This window comes from Urocitellus parryii, chromosome 5, assembly GCF_045843805.1.
Source record: "Urocitellus parryii isolate mUroPar1 chromosome 5, mUroPar1.hap1, whole genome shotgun sequence".
In the NCBI taxonomy this organism is placed as follows: Eukaryota; Metazoa; Chordata; class Mammalia; order Rodentia; family Sciuridae; genus Urocitellus; species Urocitellus parryii.
Genome location: NC_135535.1, coordinates 181971374 through 181992810, shown reverse-complemented (window position 1 = coordinate 181992810; position 21437 = coordinate 181971374). Strand labels below are relative to the sequence as shown.

Genomic DNA, 21437 nt, shown 5'->3' with positions numbered 1-21437 from the left:
GATTGTTTCTCTGTGATAACACCTGGGTCCTGCGATACGCCATAACTTTGGGTCTTTCGGGGTCTGCCCATCTGTCTCTGGGGGTCTACAGAGCCCTTCCGCATGCAGGTCTGCCTCTCTGTGGGTCCGTTTCTTTCTCTGTGTATGTGTTTATAAGCTCACTGCCCCTCATTTCCAACTTCTGTATGCTGTGTGTCTGTGTCTTGCATTCTCTGGGTCTACACACATCTGTCTCTTCTCTCTGCCCTGCCTCTCTCCTGACAGATATATATGTTTTCATTATTTTTGTTTTTTAATGAAAAAGATTATGTGTTCATAATTTTCACAATCAATATCATATCATATATCTTCAAACCTTTTTTTAAAAAAAAAGTTTTCCATTTATGTAAAATGAGACATCATGGTAAATTGTTTAGCTTAATAAATGGTAGATCCTAGGTACTCGGTGATTGCATCCTTCTATCTGACTCCCCCCCTGTGTGACTGCCTAAGTGACTTTTTTTCACACGGGTCAATGATTCTCAGCAGAATAAACACTGACCCTCTGCATCTGTCTACAGTGCGTGGCTCTCCTGTCTCACCCTTACCCAGAACCAGCTCTGCACATACTCTTTGTATTGCCCTGTTGGTACATATGTTTTGGGAATTAGCAAAATCGAAGGGTTAAGGACCCCAAACAGGAGACCAGTGTCACAGTGCCCCTTTTGTTCAGCCACCCAGAGACCCTCTCGTACCTTCCCCAGGCTCCTTCCCTCTTGAAGCCTATGGTTTACTGGGAAAAACAGGTAATAAATAAGTGAACAAATAATTATAGGAAACTGGATGCAGGGACTGGAATACCAGAGAAGGGCAAGATCTCTCTGAGGAGTTGCCTTTTAAGATGAGACCTAGGAGATGAGAGGGAGCCAGCGCGGGAACGAGCTAGGCATAGAGAGCCATCCTGCTGGAACGTCAGGGCTGAAAGGAGGCCCTGGGGCTTGGGGAGGCCACCAAGGGGCAGCAGGCAGGGCCAGGCTCCCAGGAGCAGGGCAAGGCTTCACACCAACACAATGGAACCCACCAGATGGTTCCAGGCAGGAAGATGGCATGATGTGACTTATGTGTTTAAAAGATGGCTCTGGCTACAGTGTGGGTGGAAACTAGAAACAGGGGGAAGGGGCTCCCCAGGGAGTAGGGGAGGAAAGAAGAGAATGAATTTGAGTTCTTGGGGGATTTAGAAACAACAAGATGAGCTGATAATGTGAAGCTGTGGAGGAGGCATGGGGGATACCTGGCTTTAGCACCTGGGTGCCCCATGAGGGGAAGGAGAGATGGAGCAATCAATAGTTCCATTTTGGACATGTTCCATCAGAGACGGCCGTGGGACGTGCAAGGGGAGATGTCAGGTGGACAGGTGGATATATGAGTCTGAGCTGGGGCTGGACATCTGGGCTGGAGATATAAATTTAGGGGTTGTCAGTCATGGGAAGGGATATTATCAGCTAGTGAGAGGGGAGAGAGAGAAGAGGAGGAGGCCCAGGACCAGGTCTGGGGATCCCAACGTTAAGAGGGTGGGGAGATGAGGAACCTGCAATGGAGGAAAGGAGAGGACGCCAGAGGAGGTGAAAACCAGAAGAGGTGGCACCTGAATCCCAGAGAGGAGAGGCGTTGCGAGGGGGAGGTGGGACCCAGGCAGAGGGAGCAGCCGCGGTCCCAGGCACTGCTGAGAGACCAAGGGCAAGAGGACCCGACGGGCCTCCCTAGCCGTGGCCCCATGAGAGCCGGCCACGACAGGAGCAGGAGCAGAAGTTGAGGGTGGAAGGTGGACGGGGGCAGGCAGTGGCAGGTGAAGGTGGAGAGAGCAGTGAAGACAATTCTTTGGGGAAGTTTGGTTGTAAAGGGGAGTAAAGGAGTCTCCCGTGGAGGCTGAACCCCAGGGGCAGGACAGAAGCACAAGTGTTTGAAAACTCGAGAAACAATCTCTGGAGAGCAGAGGAGGTGCCTCGGGTCTGTTGTGGCTTTTCTTTTTTTTTTAATGATGATGAGCAGGTATAGTTGTGTAACTCTTCACAGTTTACTAAGTGTTGTCACACACAGCTCTCGCTTAATCCTCACAGCCATCCTGTGAGGTAAGCAGCAGCCTGGAGATACAGATGCGCGGAAGCTCAGGATTGAGTGACAAGCTCAAGGTCAGAGCTAGGAGCTGGCAGGGACAGGGCCCTTCCCGGGCTGCTGTTGGCCTGACCCCAGCTGGCTATTAGAGGCCATAGCTGCTTATCAAGAGCATGGGACCTTGTCCCACTTCCTGGCCCATTTAACTGTGCTTCAAAGCCCCCTGGATTTCTCCAGTGCCCAACAATCTCCAGCAGGTAACAGAGAGAGGACATGTGTGACCCCAGGTAGCTCACATCCAGCTCCTCAGGGTGGAGACTGGTGCCACAGAGTGACTGTGGGCAAGTCACCTCACCTCTGTGCCTCAGTCCCCACGTCCTGGGATCGCCACCAGGATGAAGCGAGAGTGTGATTCTGAAGTGCTGAGCATGGAGCTGGGCACGTGGGGACCGCTATGCCAGGGCCCCCAGGATGACGCTGATCCACTCACTCACTCCCTGCTCATGCTCACATCCAATGTTTGTGGAGCACCTTCTCCCGCAGCACGTGGCGCCAGGTTCAGCACAGGTAGGGCGCAGTCACCCCACCGGCTGCCCACCTCAAGAAGCATGTGTTTAATGAGGGAAGGACACCGAATACAAACACCTCTGCCCTCACAGGGAAAAGCAAGGTGCAGAATCCTGTGGCTCTTCAGCGGAGAGGTCACAGCCAGCCAGGGCAGTCGGGACAGGCAGGGTGGGGGGCCAGGAGGGCGGGAGGATTCCCCACAGGGGGAGGGGGCAGCTTCAGCTGAGCAAAGACACAGGCGCTGCTGGAAAGGGCAGACCTTCTGCAGGGCAGGGCGAGGAAGCAGACCGAGTGTCAGCTCCCTGGAGAAAGAGGGAGGGAACGGGCTGGTTTCCCTGGGAGAGGCTCTGGGCAGCAGGCCAGCCGGCCAGCCAAGGGCAGCCCGGTGGAGGGAAGGTCTGGCAACCTCGGGCACTGCCCCCTGGACATACATAGTGCTTGTTAAGAACCCCACTCAGGAGCCGTTGGGTGGGCTCCATGTCTGGGAGTACCTGGGGGTACAGGTAGGGGGAAGAGGGCCAGAGCACCAGACTGCCCAGGTCACCGTGGAGGCCTGGAGACACCTCATTGTGCAGGCCCAACGTAGATCACAGAATAATAAAATGCATCAACATAGAAACACTGTGGCTGAAACAGAATAGAAGGCCCAGAGGCACACCCCCACCGCTGCACATGCCCATCCACTTTGTGAAATGAGAGCCCAACTCTCTCATTTCACAGAGGAGGAACCCAGCTCTTAGAGAGGGGAACTGACCAGCCCAAAGTCTGCAGCCTCACCTCCGGCAGAGAGCCAGGATCCTTAAGAAGCAAAGGAGATCAAAGATGAGAAAGTGCTTTGTAAACTGTAAAGTGCTGTTGAAATGTGGGATTATCATCACCTCCGCCATTTGCATGAAGTCCTCAGGTCATTTCTCAGAGTGGCTTCTTTGGGGGAAGCTGCCGGGAAAGAGCAGGCCTAGGATTAGGGATGTTGGTTGGCATCACGGACCTCAGGGGGTAGAACATGGGATTTGGAGACATCCTGGGAGGCCCAGTGCTGCCACTTGGAGTCTGTGACCCTGGGACGGCCTTCTGCCTGCCTTTCTTTCTCTCTGGGGTTGTGTGGGGCTCAAGCAGGACAAGCATGTAAGCTTTGAGGAAGGCCCAAACGCTCTTGAGTGCAGGCACCTTCCCGGTGCAGTAGCCATGGAGGAGCAGAGGCCCCCCGAGGCCTGCAGGGCCGGTGTTTAGCACTCCGAAGGCACTTCCTGTCCCCGGGGGCTGGAGCCAGCTGCTGACCGTGCTGGAACCCAGCATCTGTCTCCCTGCCTCGACAGACTCCAAAGGTGTCGTGCGCCCTTGATGTGCAGCCCTCAGACGCACTTTGTCAAGGTACCTAAGGCGCGACCTTCCATCACCAGGCGCTGACTCAGCCCCCCAGGAGCCCCATCTCTCCCTTCACACACTGTGGGTGCCAGAAGGCGCCCAGCCAGCCGCTCAGCACCCCCCAAACTCTGCAGGCTTCTGCATCGTGGTGACAAGAGAGAGGGCCAGCCTGGATCTGTTTCAGGGAGAGAGAAGCGATTTCCCCCAAAGACCTGGGGGACCCTGTCTGCCCTCCTCAGGGTTCTCAGCCAGCGGCTGGACCTGTCTCGGGAGGGGCTGGTCTCCAGGAGGTGAGAGGGAGTTCTCCTGCTGGGCCTTCACCCTCTCCAATGTCAAGGCCAGGGGAAGAAATCCACCATGGACATGTCCACCCTAGACCCCAGACACAGGCTCTGAGGCTCCACTCATTCACCCCACAAATATTTATTGAGCACCTATTGTGTGCCAGGTATTTGAGAACAAAAGAAACAGAGTTCTGTCCTCATGGAGCAAAGAGCCAGAGAGGGAAGAGATGAGCAAGCAGAGGAGAGGAGGTGGCAGCAACTGAGGGGAAGAGATCAGGGCAGGGAAAAAGAGCCCAGGGCCGTGGTGGTGGTGGACTTTGAGACTGTGGTCAGGGAAGGCCTCACTGAGAAGGAGCAGTTGAGCAAGGACCCAGAGGTGGTGATGGAGGGAGCCAGCTGGGTGGATATCTGGAGGAACAGCATCCCAGACAGAGGGAACAGCACTACAAATCCCCTGAGGCAAGACAGGCCAGTTTCATCCTTTGTCTTGAGTCCCTAGAAAAAGAGATGGGACAGGTCTCCCTGGTAACCTGAGAGGTGCTCGTGTTCTCCCATGGGAGATGTGAAGTTCACATGACTATTTAAATGGTGGGACTTTCGTCAGGAGAGAGTTATTCCATCCTCAGAGTCACAGCCTTCTGTTCCTCCAGAGCTCATTCATGCCAGGTCTCTTGGAAGAGCAGAAAGGGCCTGGGCTCAAGTTCCAGCACCTGACACTCTGTGTTACCTTGGGAAAGGCACTCAACCTTTCTGAGCTTCAGTTTCCCTGATGAACCTCATCAGTTGCCTGGGTTAACAATACAACCCCCACCCCACGGCCACTCTCTTTTGACTGTTGTTAGATTTAAACTAATGAGGTCATTAATGTGAACAGTGCCTTTTCCACTAAAATGGTCTAGGTAAATGCAAGGGAATTTTTGTTTTCTTCAGTTGAACTTCTGGTAACAGGGTTGTCACTGCCCACTCCCCTCCTTCACCCCACTCCTCCTACTGTGACCTACCTGGTTCTAGTTGACTCTCATCTTGACTGGGTCCCAGCTGATCCTAGGACACTCGACCCTCAAGGCCGGGCTCCCTGGGAACCCCCTGGGGCTGAGTTGCTTCCCGGGCCACCCAGCAGCTCTTCCCCAACGTCCCCTCCCACCCTCCTCCAGGTACAATGGCCCCAACCTGGTTCTGAAGTATGACCGGGCCCAGAAGCGGCTGGTGAACATCGCGGTAGATGAGCGCAGCTCACCCTACTATGCGCTGCGGGACCGCCAGGGGAACGCCATTGGGGTCACAGCCTGCGACATCGACGGGGATGGCCGCGAGGAGATCTACTTCCTCAACACCAATAATGCCTTCTCAGGTGAGCATGGGCCTCCCCTCTCCTCCCAACACCGATGGCGGGGGGGGCCCTGGGACCCTGGCCCACTCTCAGGCGACCGTCACTGGCTCTAGGCACAGTGCCCACTGCCTCTGGGACCTCCTGTGTCCAGCAGAGACCCCCAGTTGACCTCGTCTTCTCTCTAATGAACTTTGGATCATTGTCTCCTGGACCCTGGACTGAGGTGGAGTGGCGTGAACGGGCTGTGTGTCCTCGTCACCTCCCCATCTGAGCAGCCCCCGTCCACCTCTACTCCTCCCACTGTCCCCATGGCTACTCCCGTGGGTGGCTTCTGCAGCCAGAACATGGTCCCTGGAGTCGCCCTTTATGCCTCTTCTGGGGCCTTTCTCTGCTGCTTTTAAGTCCCCCCAGGGCCCCCCCCCAGCTTTTAGCTCATGCATCTTCCAGAGATTCTTGCCCCTCACCCCCTGGGTGCCAGACAGAGGTGCTAGGTGACGCGGTGCGGGGGATACAACTCTGAGGAAGGCAGACCGTGAGTCTGTGGATCTTTTGCCAAAGCTTCTCAAACTGCAGTGTGCGTCGGAGTCACCCCGAGGTCTGGTGGGCTCTGGCTCTGCAGGCCGGGGGCACCTAGAGCCTGCGTGGCTGACACTCCTGGGCCTTAACGGTGCTGCTGGTCCAGGGACCACACTCTGAGTAGCGAGGATCTACACTGAGGAACGCAGGAGGGAAGTCAATGCCCAGGAGGCTGAACAACAGGCCAATGAATGCCGGTGCTTTAAGGAGCACCTACTGGGTGCCAGGCCCCCATCTGCACCTTGACTGCTCTTATGTGAGCCCCACAACAGCTCAGCCAGGAACATCCTACTGGAGAGTTGAGGAAAGGGGTGACCCACCTTGCCCACAGCTTTACAGCCTGCAAGTCCTAGGATTCAAACCAGGGTCTGACTCCGGATTCTCACCTTCAGGCAAGACTATGGCTCCCCTCAATCCTCTGTCCTCTGGGGCCAGAGGCGAACCTGACCCGCAGTGGGTGCTCCGTGCTTCTCAGATTGGGGGCTGTGTTTTGGGGACTGAGGATCGAGGTAGATCCCGTCCCCAACTCTAGCATTTTCTCAGGTCCGCCCCTGTCCCACTAGAAGACAGTCCACTCCTGTGGGGCCATACCATCTGTGGGGAAGCCCTGGCCATGGCGTCCCCCTGGGAGAGGCAGATTGGATGTGCTCTGGGCTCCTCCAGATGGCAGCAAGCGCTTGGGTTGGCTCTGCTTGGGACCTTGTGGTTCAGATCTGTGCAAGCACCGTCCCAGGCCCCCCACAACCTCCTGGAGGCTCTCACTGCCCGGCGGTGGGCCCCCCCTTCGTGTCCCCCACTCCTGTTCTTCCCCTGAGCCACAATGCTGCCCCTGCTGACTGCCAAGCCCAAGCCAGGATCCAGCCCCTGGTCGGCCCATGTGGAGCTCCGGGTTGCATGAATGGGAGGGGAAGAGGTTGGGGCCCGGGCCAGGGGCAGGGTGGGCGGAGCTGGCTGGCGGGCAGCCAGACTTGTGCAGCCAGGAAACAATGAGCCACAGCCCCGAGTGGTGTTTTATGGGTTTTCATCTCATATTGCCACCAAGTGATGCCTGAGAGACGGTAATTATCCCTACACAAATATCAGGGCATGATTACCCAGCTGGATTTACTGCCCTCTCTCCAACCAAGCCAAGATTGGATTAGGACACAATTAATTGATGGGCTGATCAAGTCTTTAATGTGGGGCAAGGTCAGGAAGGGAGCAGCGCCAAGAGGCGTCTATGGAAGGGGCAAGTCCCCAGGAAGGTTCTGGAAGGCCTGGAAGGAGGAACAGGGACCACCGTGGAAGGCTGTCCTGGGTGGCCTCGGCAGGCAGGATGACAGAGGAAGGGACAGACTCACCCCTACTCAGCCAACACAGAGCCCAGGGAGTCTCTGTCGCAGCGACCCCTCCCACTCTTAGAGGTCTCTGCTGTGAATTCCAGAGCAGGGTTCCCCAGCCCGGCTGCCAGTCAGCATCTCCTGGGAGCTTTCCATGAACCCTGCTGAGCTGCACCCCAGGCAACCCACCCCCAAGGCTGGAGATGGACCCAGTTATCAGGTTGTAGTGTCCCCAGCCAGTTCCCGCTCGTGGCCAAAGACGAGGGCCACTGCCTCAGACTCGGTCATTTTCATGCTCAGCCCAGCAAGGGCCCCATCCACCCATGAACGTCTTCACTTCATTGAGCACCTACTGTGTGTGCCAGGCACTGTTCTAGGACTCGTCAGTGCAGGAACCACAAAAATCCCGTCCTGAAGTTCATGATCTCCCCCAACCCAGCCTCTTTCTCTAAGTATCTGACTCCCCCTCTCCCAGCCCCTAGGACTCTAAGCTCCTGGAGGAGGAAGTTCCTGCATTGGTCTTCTCGTGATCCCTGGTGGCCAGAGCCAGACCTTGACCATCCTGAATTCTCAATTAAAATTGGATAAATAAGTCCCAGCAAGAGCAGGCGGGGCCGAGCCGTTGGCCTACGAGGAGGTCTGCCGGTAGAGGGACAGCCAGGGTAGGCAGGCCAGGTGGGGGCCCGGAAGGCGGGCTTCCTGGGAGGGTGGCATAAGCCTTCAGAGGCTGGCGCTGGCCCCCAGGCCTGGGGCAAGGGTGACAGTGCCCAGCAGCCTCAGCCCCAGGCACACACCTCCTGGTGACCTTCTGTGGGTCTGAGGGAGGCCCGTGGGCTGGAGTTAATTTTTCAGTTGAGCGATTCCATGGATTCATCGACCGGGTGTGGGGTGGAGCCGGGGCGTTTGTGCCCGGTCAGCACTTCTTGGGTCCAGCTGGCACAGCCACCAGCCATGGCCACCTGGCCCACGGTGGGGGATCCCGAAAGCCACTCCGGGACCCCAGCCAGCCCAATCCCATCATGGCCTTCAGGATGTTAGAGGAACCCACAGAAAGAGTCCCTCTCCCTTCCCTCAACTGGCCTTGGGGATGTCTGCGCTGGAGTCCCTGCAAGAGGCTGAGAGCCTGCAGGTCCTGTGGGAATCTGTTCATCAAACCTTGCACCCACACCTTCTTTACTGGGTGGCCTTGGGTGAGATGTGTGACCTCTCTCAGCCTCAACTCTTCATGCGTAGGAAAGAAAACAATCATAGCAACTTCATAAACTCGGCTCCCTCCAAGGGCTCCGTAGACTGTATTCAAGGTCATAGCATCCCCTCCAGCACCCCTCCTGGTGGCACCTGGGGTTGCCTTTCGGATCCTGGCTCCAATCTTCTCTTCCTCACGACGTTTCCTCCTGAAGCAGGAACACTTGCTGTTCCCCCTGCCCGAAATGCTTTTCCTGCTGATTTCCTCAAGGTTCAATCCTCAAATAAACCTCCCTGAACACTTTATCTAAAATCACTCCTGGTCACTCTCTGCGCCCTCCAGTGGCTTAGATTTCCGTCTCGGCTTCGACCCCTGACCGAAAGTGCTCTATTCTTGTTTGGGGTCCATCTCTCCTACTCGTATTCACTCCCGGGGGCGGGTGCCGGCAGAAACTTTGTCTTGTTCACTGTTGTCCTTCAGGACCCAAAGAAGTGCCTGTCACTTAGTAAACATTAAATATACATTTTTGAACGGACAACTGGGATAATGAATGGAAGCGGCTTTGTGTGACACCCAGGACTTCATGAGCACTAACAGTAGCTGTTACAATTCTGTGGCTATGGGAAAGACAGAGCCTCTAAGAGTGTCCTTGGAGAACACAGGCCTTCCTCCCGGCCCAGGGGAAGGAGCCTAGGAACAGAAAGGGGGAGGGCCCTGGTGTGAAGAAGGCACCACCCAGGTGGGTGCCACGTGGGCACGGGTCGCGGGCTAAGAGTTAGAAAGTAGGTAGGGAAGGGGGAGGGGAGGAAGGACCTCAGCCCCACGGAGGAAACACTCTTATCTCTTAATTGGCCTAGAAAAATATAAGCCAGGACTTTCAGGCAGTGCCACCCAAATGGGAGGGTAAGCAGGGCAACGGGTGACCAGAGGCAGATGCCAGCACCTCCCTCCACCTCCAGGAACCCAGGCATCCCACAGCTCCTGGACAGAGCCATCCCCCTGAAGGTCCTGCTCTGGCCCACCCCAGCCACCTTGCTCCGTGGCCCTGAGAATCCTGCACGTGTGACTAGCCTGGGGTAGCAACTCAGTGTGAAGCCCACCACTCAGTTTATTTTTACTTATTCAACTCAACAAAATGGGCATTAGAAAAGGTAGTGTTAAAAAATAATTCATATGCTGCCTCTCTCTACAAACAGTAGCAGGCCCTGCTCACACTCCAGCTCTTTGCATTTTCAATATATTTTGGGTATTATTGCATGGCAATCAATATACAGAAGGCTTTCTCATTCTTTTTATGGCTGTATAGTACTCCATTATATAGATTTGCCATTAATTTAATTGGTTTTCTATGGGTGAGCATTTAGATTGCTTGCAGTCACTTTGTCCTTACAAAGAATGCCACCAAATGAATAAGCCTGCACAATATGCCATTTCCCACATTTGCAGGTTTATTTGTAAAATAAATTCACAGAAACAGTGGCTGCGTCAAAGGAATACACACATGTAGTTTTGATAAATGTGGCAAATTGCTCTCCCTAGAGACAGTACTCATTACACTCCCATCAGCCATGTCCCTGAGCGAGCACTTTCCAACACTCACTAACACAAATGTTTTATCAATTTTTTTTTGATTTGCCAATCTGATAGGAAAAAATTGATTTCCAAGTGTAGTTTTAATTTTCATTTTTCTTAAATGAGTGAGGCTGAGAATATTTGTATATATTTGAAATTCCTGTCTGCTCATAGCCTTTGCCCATTTTTTTTCTATTGATTATTGGCTTTTTATTATTGATTTGGAACACCTCTTTATAAATTAGGGAAATTAGCCCTTCGTCTGGAATATAAGTTGCAGATAATTCTCCCTGTTTGTCATTTTTCTTTTGTCTTTGCTCATGGGTGGGTTTTGTAATGTAGAAAACTTTCATTTTTATGGATCTGAATTTATGACTCTTTTCTTTTATGGTTGCTGGGCTGTGTGTCATACCAGAGAGGCTTCTGCAAGGGCTTTCCTAGCCTCTTGGAGAGGAGAGGGGAGGGGAAGAGGGGAGAGGGGAGGAGAAGAGAGGAGAGAAGAGGAGAGGAGAGGGGAGAGGGGAGGAGAGGGGAGGAGAGGAGAGGAGAGGGGAGAGGGGAGGAGAGGGGAGGAGAGGAGAGGAGAGGAGAGGGGAGGAGAGGGGAGGAGAGGAGAGGGGAGAGGGGAGGAGAGGAGAGGGGAGGGGAGGAGAGGGGAGGAGAGGAGAGGGGAGGAGAGGAGAGGGGAGGAGAGGAGAGGGGAGAGGGGAGGAGAGGAGAGGGGAGGAGAGGAGAGGGGAGGAGAGGAGAGGGGAAGAGGGGAGAGGGGAGGAGAAGAGAGGAGAGAAGAGGAGAGGGGAGAGGGGAGGAGAGGGGAGGAGAGGAGAGGAGAGGAGAGGGGAGGAGAGGGGAGGAGAGGAGAGGGGAGAGGGGAGGAGAGGAGAGGGGAGGGGAGGAGAGGGGAGGAGAGGAGAGGGGAGGAGAGGAGAGGGGAGGAGAGGAGAGGAGAGGAGAGGAGAGGGGAGGAGAGGAGAGGAGAGGAGAGGAGAGGGGAGGAGAGGGGAAGAGAGGAGAGGGGAGAGGGGAGGAGAGGGGAGGAGAGGAGAGGAGAGGGGAGAGGGGAGGAAAGGGGAGGAGAGGGGAGGAGAGGAGAGGAGAGGAGAGGAGAGGAGAGGGGAGGAGAGGGGAGGGGAGGAGAGGGGAGGGGAAGAGGGGAGAGGAGAGGAGAGGAGAGGAGAGGAGAGGAGAGGAGAGGAGAGGGGAGGAGAGGAGAGGAGAGGGGAGGAGAGGGGAGGAGAGGGGAGGAGAGGGGAGGAGAGGAGAGGAGAGGGGAGGAGAGGGGAGGGGAGGAGAGGAGAGGAGAGGGGAGGGGAAGAGGGGAGAGGAGAGGAGAGGAGAGGAGAGGGGAGGAGAGGAGAGGAGAGGAGAGGAGAGGAGAGGGGAGGAGAGGAGAGGAGAGGGGAGGGGAGGAGAGGGGAGGAGAGGGGAGGAGAGGAGAGGAGAGGGGAGGAGAGGAGAGGAGAGGGGAGGAGAGGGGAGGAGAGGGGAGGAGAGGAGAGGAGAGGGGAGGAGAGGAGAGGAGAGGGGAGGAGAGGAGAGGAGATGAGAGGAGAGGGGAGGGGAGGAGAGGAGAGGAGAGGGGAGGGGAAGAGGGGACAGGGGAGGAGAGGAGAGGAGAGGAGAGGGGAGGGGAAGAGGGGAGAGGGGAGGAGAGGAGAGGAGAGGAGAGGAGAGGAGAGGAGAGGAGAGGAGAGGAGAGGAGAGGAGAGGAGAGGAGAGGAGAAGGAGATGTTAGTCTCCGCACTACAGAGAGGAAAGGGGATTCAGATGGGCTGCACTTCTGGCCTCTTCTGCCTACACAACAGATGAGCGGTCTGCTCTTGAGAGAAGCATCCCTGTCCAGCAGCCCCTTCAGCCAGGCCCGGTTCCAACTGCACCCGAAAGCTCTGCGCCTCTCTATTCAGTGTGAAGCATGGGCCAGTGGCTCTGGAGTCAGCTGGAAACTCTTGAAATGCAGGCTCTAGGGCCCCACCCTGAGAGTCCGAGTCTCCACCCTCTTTTCCTAGGATTCTCTGGGCCCTAGGATGGATTCTGGGTCTCCTGATCTCCCCACCAGGTTTCTCTTGGATGCAAAGTCCTGGTTTTCAGCTGTCCCAGCAGGGCCCCATTTGGGGAGCTCAGGGTCAGCTCAGGCTCCTTCCCCTTCCCTCTCATGGTGCCTCCTCACACCCTGCGCCTCCTCACACCCTGCGGAAGCACACAGTGAGGAGCAGGGGCCCCAGAGACCAGGGCCTTGGCCCTACAAAGAATGAGATTCCTTGGGGGGCTGGGGACTGCCCCACCCCAACAAGCTGCCCTGCTCAGTAACACTGGGGCAGGGGGCTTTGCAGCCCTGGACCACGGTTCCAATTCAGCGTGGCTACCTACAGGAAGCTGAGCAACCTCGGGGCCAGTGGGTTGGCCCTGAGCCCACTACATGTGACATGAAGGCCAGCCTTCCTGGCAGACTGCGGGGGGCCCTAGAGGGGCTGATGGGGGGGGGCGGGGCTGGCCGATTGCCTCTCCACCCAGGGGCAGAGGAAGGAAGGTGGGCTCAGGAATTATAAATGGGACCAGGGACACCCGAGTTTATTCTTTTAAAAAATGTCCTTTGCCTGAACTAGTTCTTTGTCCCCTTGGGACTGTCACCGCTGGGCTAGCTTTCCTTGGAGTGAGTCTTTGTAAAGCATTTTAAACTTGATGCCACAGTTGCCTCCTGAGGTGTGGCTCACGAGGACCTGCCCGGTCCAGTCCTGCTATCCCTTGGAGGAGGAGGAGGAGGAGGAGGAGGAGGAGGAGATGGACGTTATTATTTACTGACCTTATCACGAGCATTGCTCTAAGCACTTTACGTGCATTATCTAATTTAATGCTCATCACAACCTGGTGGCCATTCTCATTATCCCATTTGATAGACACGAAAAAGACAGTGCAGACTTGCCCCTTGAGCCTCGGTGGGAGTGGTCCATGCCATGGAGTGAGGTTGGAGGCTGAGACCTCTGCCCTGCCACACGCGCCTTCTCACTCTTCTTTGCCCCCCAGTTTCAGGTCACAGTCAAGTCACCTCCCTCACGGTCCAGAGGGGGCATAATGCCAGTGACCCTTAGGAAGAGCCCTGATGGCCCTGACTCCCGCTGCCAGAGGCTCCAGGCTGCCCTCTGGGGGCAAGGCTGGTGTGCAGGGGTGAAGGGGCAGTGAGTGGAGGGCCATCTGCCTGATGGACAGCGCTGTCCTGGACGCTCTGGTCTTCCTCAGGAAGCTCCTTCCCCATTTTGATGCGTGGGACAACTCCTCCTTCTCTGCCCCTCCTGCCTGTGCCCCAAACGAGGCTACCACGAGGGCTCAGTGCCTGGCCTGGTCCTCTCCTCTTCCCACTCCAGCCTCGCTGCTCTGCAAGCTGTCGTCCCTCAAGACCAGTGACCTCTTACATGTGCCTTATTGGCTCCCTGTGACCACCTCAAATGCCAACTGTCTGAAGCCAAGCCCCTCCCACCCCCCCACAGGCCTCAGCTGGCCCGCATCCCTGCTGGGATCCCCACCGTGGATGCCCCAGGGTCACACCCTGCCAGCCCCTGCCCTTTCTGCCGTGGCCTCCTGTACCCAGAGCTTCCTCCCCCCTCCCAGGGCTGCCCCACGAATCAGGCTGGAGCACCTACCCCAGGGGCCACCTCTACCTTTTCTCCCAGGCCAGCCCATCCAACCCTCCTCCACCGCCAGTGTAATCTTTCTGCAAACACTGCCTCCCCATGGCACCCCAGACCAGAAGCCACCTTGCCCCTTTGTCCTTACCAAGGAATTACTGGGTGCCCCTGCCCTGCATGTTTCTCCTCCTCCACCTGCACACACCCTCCTCTCTGGGCAAACCCAGGATCCCCCCATGCCTGTCTCTTGCCACCCTGCCCACGGAGCTGTGAGCACGGTGCTCAGCATTGGCTCTGACCCAGAGAGATCTGGCTTCGACTCTGTCTCCACCGCTCGCCAGCTCTGGGACCCTGGGCAATGGACTTAACCTCTCGAACCCTCAATTTTTCCATCTGTAAAACGGGATTAGAGGGTTTGGAGGTGATGAGGATTGTGAAAAGGGAAAGTGCTTTGTGCAGAGCCTGACCGTACCAAGTGCCACACACCCAGGAGTATGGCCCTTCAAGTCAGTTCGGCTGCCTCCTCCCTCAGAAGGCCCTCCCTGGTTGCAGGGACCTCGTCCATCCTGATTTCTCAGCATGTTCCAGGTATATCATGCAGTCCTGCCCTGCTGGTCTCTGTGGGATATTAGGCAAGTTGCCTTCTCCTGTATCTCAGATACTTCGTCTGTACAGTGGGCATGAAAACAGTACCTACGTCATGGGGTGAGTGAGTGACTCTGTGTGACGTGCCCGCACATAGAAAGTGTTAACCAGTACCAGCTTTACCACTGACCCATGGCATTTCCTCTGCCCACCCTTCTGTGTCCAACAGACTAAGCACCCTGGGTCAGGGACAGACACAGTCCCTCCCTGCGGCCTCACACGGCACCTGGCAATGCATGGTGAGAACCTGAGCCCCACCCACTGGGCCTTCCCACCCTGGTCACCTGTCAGCAACTGGAAGCGCCCCTGGACTCAGACCTTCCAAGCTCCTTGGATGTCAAGGCGTGGAATGGGAATTCCAAGGCTTGCCTCTCCTGGGGCCTGTGGGCTATCCAGAAAGCCCACCCTGCCCCTGAACCCTCCTGTCTCTCCCAGGGATCCAAGAGAGTCCCCCTCTGCTGCTCCTAACAGCCTCTCCACTCCACTTGGTGAGGGGCCCCAGGGCAGAGTACCACCACTACAAGGAGCCAGGAGGTGGGCGTGCACGCTGACACGGGCCAGGGGCTAGTGCTGGGTGTTTATTGCCTGTGCCATCGACCCGCACAGCTCGCTGTTGATCTGTCTTCCTGACACACCTAATTACCCAGGTTGCAGCTGCCAGCGCGTTTGCTCTTCCTAAATCACAGGCTCCCATCCCTCCTGTCGCCCAGGCCTCCGGGCCTCTGCCTGCAGAAGGGCTGCCATTGATTTTGCCGTTCCCATTTATGATCTACAAGACTCTGCATCGGCGCTGTTGCACATTTTACCTTAATTAGTTTATTCTTCTGGGCGTCCCTGGTGAGCTCAGAGCCAGGAGGCTGCCAAGGGAGAGACGCTAAGAGCACATGGCACCCCAAATTCCTCTGGCCAACAAAGCCCAGAGCCTGCTCAGCCTCCTAGGACAGCAACATACTAAGATCGGTGCTGGTTCTGTGGGGCACTAAATAGGTGGGCTTCCAAAGGGTTTCCATGGCCAATATGTGTGGGAAAGACAAGACTCAATAAAATTCAGAGGGTGATTTATTGCAGGAGTTTTCAAAGTTTTAGTAGATGGACGTCTGTTGAAAATATTTAGGAGTTTGGCAAGTGTGTCGTCTTTTCCAAACTCAAATGAACATGGAATCCTTTCTCCAGGCAGCTGGCATGGACCAGGGTTCCACAAAGCACACTTTGGGAACTAGAGATGATGAGCCAGACAGAGGGGAACAGAGTACCCCCCTACATACCCCGGCCTATTTATTCTTCTTGTCTAGCTGAGGCAGAAGCTTAATGGCTTCAGAAATTTTTCACACTGAATCCAGAGGTGCCCATCCAAGCTCTGCCAGCTCCAGTTGCCAGCAGCTGCTTCCTGGCCCAAGCTTTGGTGGAGAGTAACCAAGCCACTTCAGGAAGGGACCAAGCTAGCTGAAGGGCCCTGGTTTGACAGAGACAGACAAGCGTTGCTTGCTGTTGGTGAAGGCTGGAGACCCAAAGACCTACAAGGGCCATCCTCAGAGGCTTCCAGGCATCTAGAAGCGAGGACCAGCTCACCACTGCTTTCAGTACAGCTCGGGTGACAGCCCAGGTCCAAGTCCCTTCTCCACCGTCCTGAAGTCCAGAACACTCCGAAAGCCTCAAGCGCTGTTATTAAGTTTGTGGGAAATTCAATGGATAGTTAGCAAAACATAGCCCAAGCCGATGTGAACTATTTATAAGCTTTATTTATCCCACTTAATGCGAATATTCATGTTTCACTGCAGAAATAAATTAATGTGTTTAATTATGGGGTGCCACCCCCAGTCCCTGCTGGGGTGTTATATAACCCATGGTATGCGCACCCTGTTACCTGTCTGAGATAAAAATCTAAATTTCTAGACACATTTGGGCCCCAGGGGTTTCTGTGAGGGGCCCTGGGCCTGCGGTGGTGTCAAGCTGCCACTGCCCTGCCTACAGGACCTGTGGCCAGGGCTTCATGTGTGTTTTCTCTTGTGACGCCCACAGCGACAGTGTGCATGAGGCACAGCTCTTATCACAACTCTCAGATGAGGAAACCAGGGCCAGAGGATGAGGAACTCACCAGTGCTTCAGTTTCCCTGCCGGCCTCCCTCGCCGGCCACAGCGCCGGGCCGACCCACACCTGTGGATCCCCAGAAACCTCCCCTACCATCACACTGCAGACCCCACTTGCTCCCCATGGGGAGGCCTTCCCTCCTCTGTGGACCAGGGCTCAGCCGCCCCTCCAGGCAGGCAGGGACGGGGTGGCCCTGTTCCAGGGGCCGGCTCCTCAGTGCCCAGCCAGCATCCCTGAGGCCCGTTCCAGAACCCACCCACCATACTCCAGGTCTGAGCAGCCCCCGGGCTCAGGAAGCCCCAGACAACACCCTCCAGACCCTCTCAGTAAACTGGAATGTGGTGACCACTGCCTTTCTCTTCCACAGATAAGAAAACCGCAGTCTAGAGGTCCTCTGTCATCCCTGGGCTGAGCCACTCGAGGGACTGGGATCCACTTCTCTCTCCTCAATGCCACACTCACACTCCCCATCCCTCACTTTCCCACACCCACACATGCACACGTTTGCACACCCATTCTTTCCTGCCACTCACTTGTTCTCTTACACATACTTGCACACTCGGATCCTGAGCACTCATTCACACTCACAAAGTCACTGACTCTCACCAAACCCCTGCAGTGTGCAGCTCGAGTCTCTATAGGACTTCGGAGAGTAGCTCATCTATAAAATGTCCGGGAAATCATTTCTATCTAATAGCAGCTACCATTTTGGAGGGCACCGTGCCAAACCTTTCATGTGCAGCATCTCATTTATTCCTTGCAGTCAACTTGACTGTAGTTATTATTGTCGTCCTCATTTACAAACAAAAACTGGTCCTAAGCAACTTAACCAAAAATCTGGAACCTAGAAGTAGAATCAAGGCAGAAATGAGATTGCGCCTCGCTCTCATTTGCTCTAAACCCCAAGTTCATAAACGTTGTCCTGTCTCCCTCAGCTGAAGCCCACGACCTCTTCCCGGGCCAACCTAATGAAAACGCCTAAGCACCTCAAATAGCACAGTCTCCGCTACTTGAGGTCTGCATGCCACTAAGGACCACCATGGTCCCAGCCACCTTGTGGCAGGTCCCAGGAGACACACCCAGAGGCCAGAATCTGTACCCTGGTCCATCCAATCTGATCCTCCCTTCCTCCTCTCTCCAGGGGTGGCCACATACACAGACAAACTGTTCAAGTTCCGTAATAACCGGTGGGAAGACATCCTGAGTGACGAGGTTAACGTGGCCCGGGGTGTGGCCAGCCTGTTTGCCGGACGCTCTGTGGCCTGTGTGGACCGGAAGGTGAGTGCAGGGGCCCATGGGGGCCTGGGAAGAAGCAGAAGCACACAATGATGTGACAGCCAGGAGAGGAGCCACCAGGTAGATGTCCTCGGACAGAATGGTGACAGAGCTGCCTTGCCCAGGCTGCACAGCCTGGGTAGCTCCCACAGGGTCTTACACGAGGCAGGTACTAAGTACTCACAGCCGAGACTCGCAGGGTGAGTCCTGACGTACCTTTCGCATCATTTCTCCCATGGAACCCCTCCAGCCACCTGTGGGGAAGCAGCCAGGTGTGTCATCGTTGTGTCCATTAGACTTTTGAGGCCCAACTTGCAGCAGTGACTTAACCTGGGGACTCAAAAGACATTAGTGGCACAGCTGGGACATGAAGCAAAAATCTTCCAGCTCTAACCCTTGTGCTCATTCATCCATTGAGCCAATATGTGCAAGTGCCTCCCGTGTGCCGGGCCTGGAGCCCTGGCCCCCCAGAAACAGGTATGGAACTAATGAAGGCACCACAGAGGGGCTCAGAGGCAGGCTGCTGTGGGGCTGCCAGACTGTGCAGGCACTTGAGCTAATCAATAGCTCCATCAGCACCCTCTGCCCTGCTAGTGCCCCCTCCCCTAAAACGCATGGAGAACTCTGGCGGAGCTGGGAGGGCAGCAGCAGCTGCAGCCGTCTGCCCCATGTGGGGAGTAGCCGCCTGCCCAGGCTTGGGTCCCAGCAGACCTAGCCAGAGCTGGAGGCTTGCTGTGGAGGTGATTTATCCCTCCTGTCACCTGCTCCCCTGCCACCCACCTCCTTGGCTTTATAAACAGCCACCACTGAATAGGGTCCCAGCTGCTGCCCTGTTTCCACAGGAGCCTCTCTGGCCCCTGTTCTAGGGCAGGGCCGAGGGGCTGGGCTCATTTTGGATGGAGATGGCACCAAGGGGATTGGGGATTCAGCGTGAATCTTCACAGCAGGGGCCTCCGGGCCTTGGGAGAAGGCAGGTGCCAGGTATAAATATTTATTTCTTAACAAGCTGGTGCTGGGAGGAGAAGCCAAGCTGGGCTGTGAAGCTGCATTTAGCCCTGACCTGAATCGGTGCCACCTGGACTCCTGCCTGGTGGGAGGGGACGGCAAGGAGACTCTGTGAACAGCCCCCGAGAATGGGAAGGGTAAAGGGGTGCCAGGCCTGGCCACAGCTGGGGCCTCCTGCCTGGCTCCTCCTGGCTTCCTGTCTGCCTGGGTCAGGACAAAGGCTTCCCGCTCTAGCTAAAGCGAGAAACTTCTCTGAGAACTGGAGGGAGGGGCGTGAAGGTTAATCGGAGATGCACTCTTTGTCCTAACAAGGTCATCTGCACACCCACACAATTAACCACAGGACAAAGGCTCCATGCGAAATGGAAAAAAAAAAAAAAATCCCTGGCACCGCAGAAGGTGCCCGCTCTCAGTCCTAGCCGCCAGCCTCCCAAGCCGGAGCCCTGCAGGCAGTAGGCACCCGGGAGGAGGTGCTTCTGGACTCCAGTCACCACCCTGGCCATCCTGGGGCCTGAAAACCATGAGGGAGGAGTGGGGAGAGGCCAAGGCCAGTGTGGAAGCTGAGAGAGAGGAATGGGGTGTGGTGGAGGAAAACACGAGTATGGGGACCATGATAAGAGCAGCTCATGCTTATTGGACTAGACTAACAGCTTGCCCCGCCCTGTGCTGAGTGATTGACAGCCCTCGGGGCAGGAGTCCTTATAGGAAGCCTATGATGTAGAGGCTGTCTGTATACCATTGCACACATACAGAAACTAAGGCTTCGAGCAGTGCAGCAGCTTGACATTGGTCCCATGGAAAGTGGCAGGTAAAGCCAGGAATTGAGCCCCGCCTGCCCCAGAATGCCTCAGACAACCTTTTTACCCTCGGCTACCCTGTCTCTGGGTGAAGTGATTAGACACACATCTCTAACCACAGCTGGTATTACAGCATGCACCCCAATAATCCCCCTTTAACTCCACAATCCCTATCAGGGGGCTCGGTGGCTACCTGGCCAGGTGGTCATCCCCAGACCAATAGCATGAGCATTGTTAGAAGTGATAATTCTCAGATCCCACCCGACTCCACCTTCCCGACTCAGAATCAGAAATGCAGATGGGCCCAGCAATCCTGGGTTCCTCTAGCCCTGCAGGGGATTCTGATGCAGGCTGAAAGTTGAGAGCCACCAAACACCACATGCTGTTCCCTTCCTCTCCCCACATACTTCTCCTTCATTCTCTGCCCCAACCCTGGAGCACCTGAGCTCCTGTCCTTTATCCACAGCTGCCTCCTCACTCACCACCTTTCCAGACTGTGCTCAAAGCCGATCTCTTACAAGAAGCGTTCCCTGGTCGATAATGATTATGCCTCATGTTTATATAGCATTTTTATCTTTTCAAAGACCTTTCACATACGTTGTCTCATTTCATCTTCTCAACAACCCTGCCAGGAAGCAGGGGGAATCTGATCCTCATTTAGCATGGGCAGAGATGCAACCTGCAGATGGGGAGGGATGTGCCCAGGGATGTGGAGCCAGTTAGTGGGTAGACGCTGGACCCAGACTGATGGCCCCAGACCAGCGCTTCTCCACATGGGGTTTCGAGACCAGCAGCATCCACTTCACCTGGGAACTTGTTAGATATGCACATTCTCAGGGTCCACTCCAGACCTCTTAATCAGAACCTGTAGTGATCAAGCCCGGCATGTGTTATAACAAGCCCCCAAGTGGTTCTGATATAAGCTAAAGCACAGAAAACTCTCCAGAAACACCCTCCTTCCCCTTGGAATCATCCCACCGTCTTGGAATTATTGTGGTTAAGTTCACATGTGAATTTCTGCAATCTTCTACAACTATAACACATCTATGTTTATCTGCTTTATCACTCCAATAAATTGAAGTAAGAAATTAGGTATAACTGAAATTTATAGATCTCCTAATTTCTACCAAAGTGCATTTCAGTTCATTTGGGCTTAATTGCCCATTTGTTGATGAGCTTGCTAACAGCTGGTGGGGTTAGAAATGGTTCGGAGTAGTTACACTTTCCCATTTGGCCTCCTGCATCCACTCTTCATCCAACCAGCCCACACATGAAACTCCTGCCATGGGTGAGACCCCTTCAAAGTTCTTTCTTAATCAAAAAGGCATGTTTTAGCCAGACACGATGGCATACTCCTGCAATCCCAGTGACTCACGAGGCTGAGGCAGGAGGAGTCCAGTTCAAGGCCTGCCTTGGCAACTTAGCAAGACCTTGCCTCAAGATAAAAAAAATTAAAGTGCTGGAGATGTAGCTCAGTGGCAAAGTGCCCCTGGGTTCAATCACCAGTATAAAAAATAAATAAATAAAAAGGCATGTTTTGAAGCAGTGCATCTCAAACTTCGGTTTCACCTAGGACCCGTGGGATTTTGTTAAAAGGCAAATTCTGATTGAGCAGGCCTGGGAAGCGCTGAGATTCTGTATTTCTAACATGCCCACACATATCACCAATGCTGTGGTCCAAGGACCACTTTGAGTATCAGGATAGGTAAAGCATAC

General features: G+C 55.1%; 1 protein-coding gene across 7 annotated transcripts in view; it reads left to right on the top strand.

Annotated features, from left to right (window-relative positions):
* The window catches only part of Crtac1 (cartilage acidic protein 1), a 157503-nt gene that overhangs the window by 78622 nt on the left and 57444 nt on the right, over nt 1-21437 (top strand). For all 7 annotated transcript variants that reach the window (XM_026394754.2, XM_026394753.2, XM_026394752.2 and 4 more), the window contains 2 exons: nt 5462-5658; nt 17786-17922. In XM_026394754.2, the coding sequence (XP_026250539.1) occupies nt 5462-5658; nt 17786-17922 (334 nt within the window). The remainder of the gene's footprint in view (nt 1-5461; nt 5659-17785; nt 17923-21437) is intronic.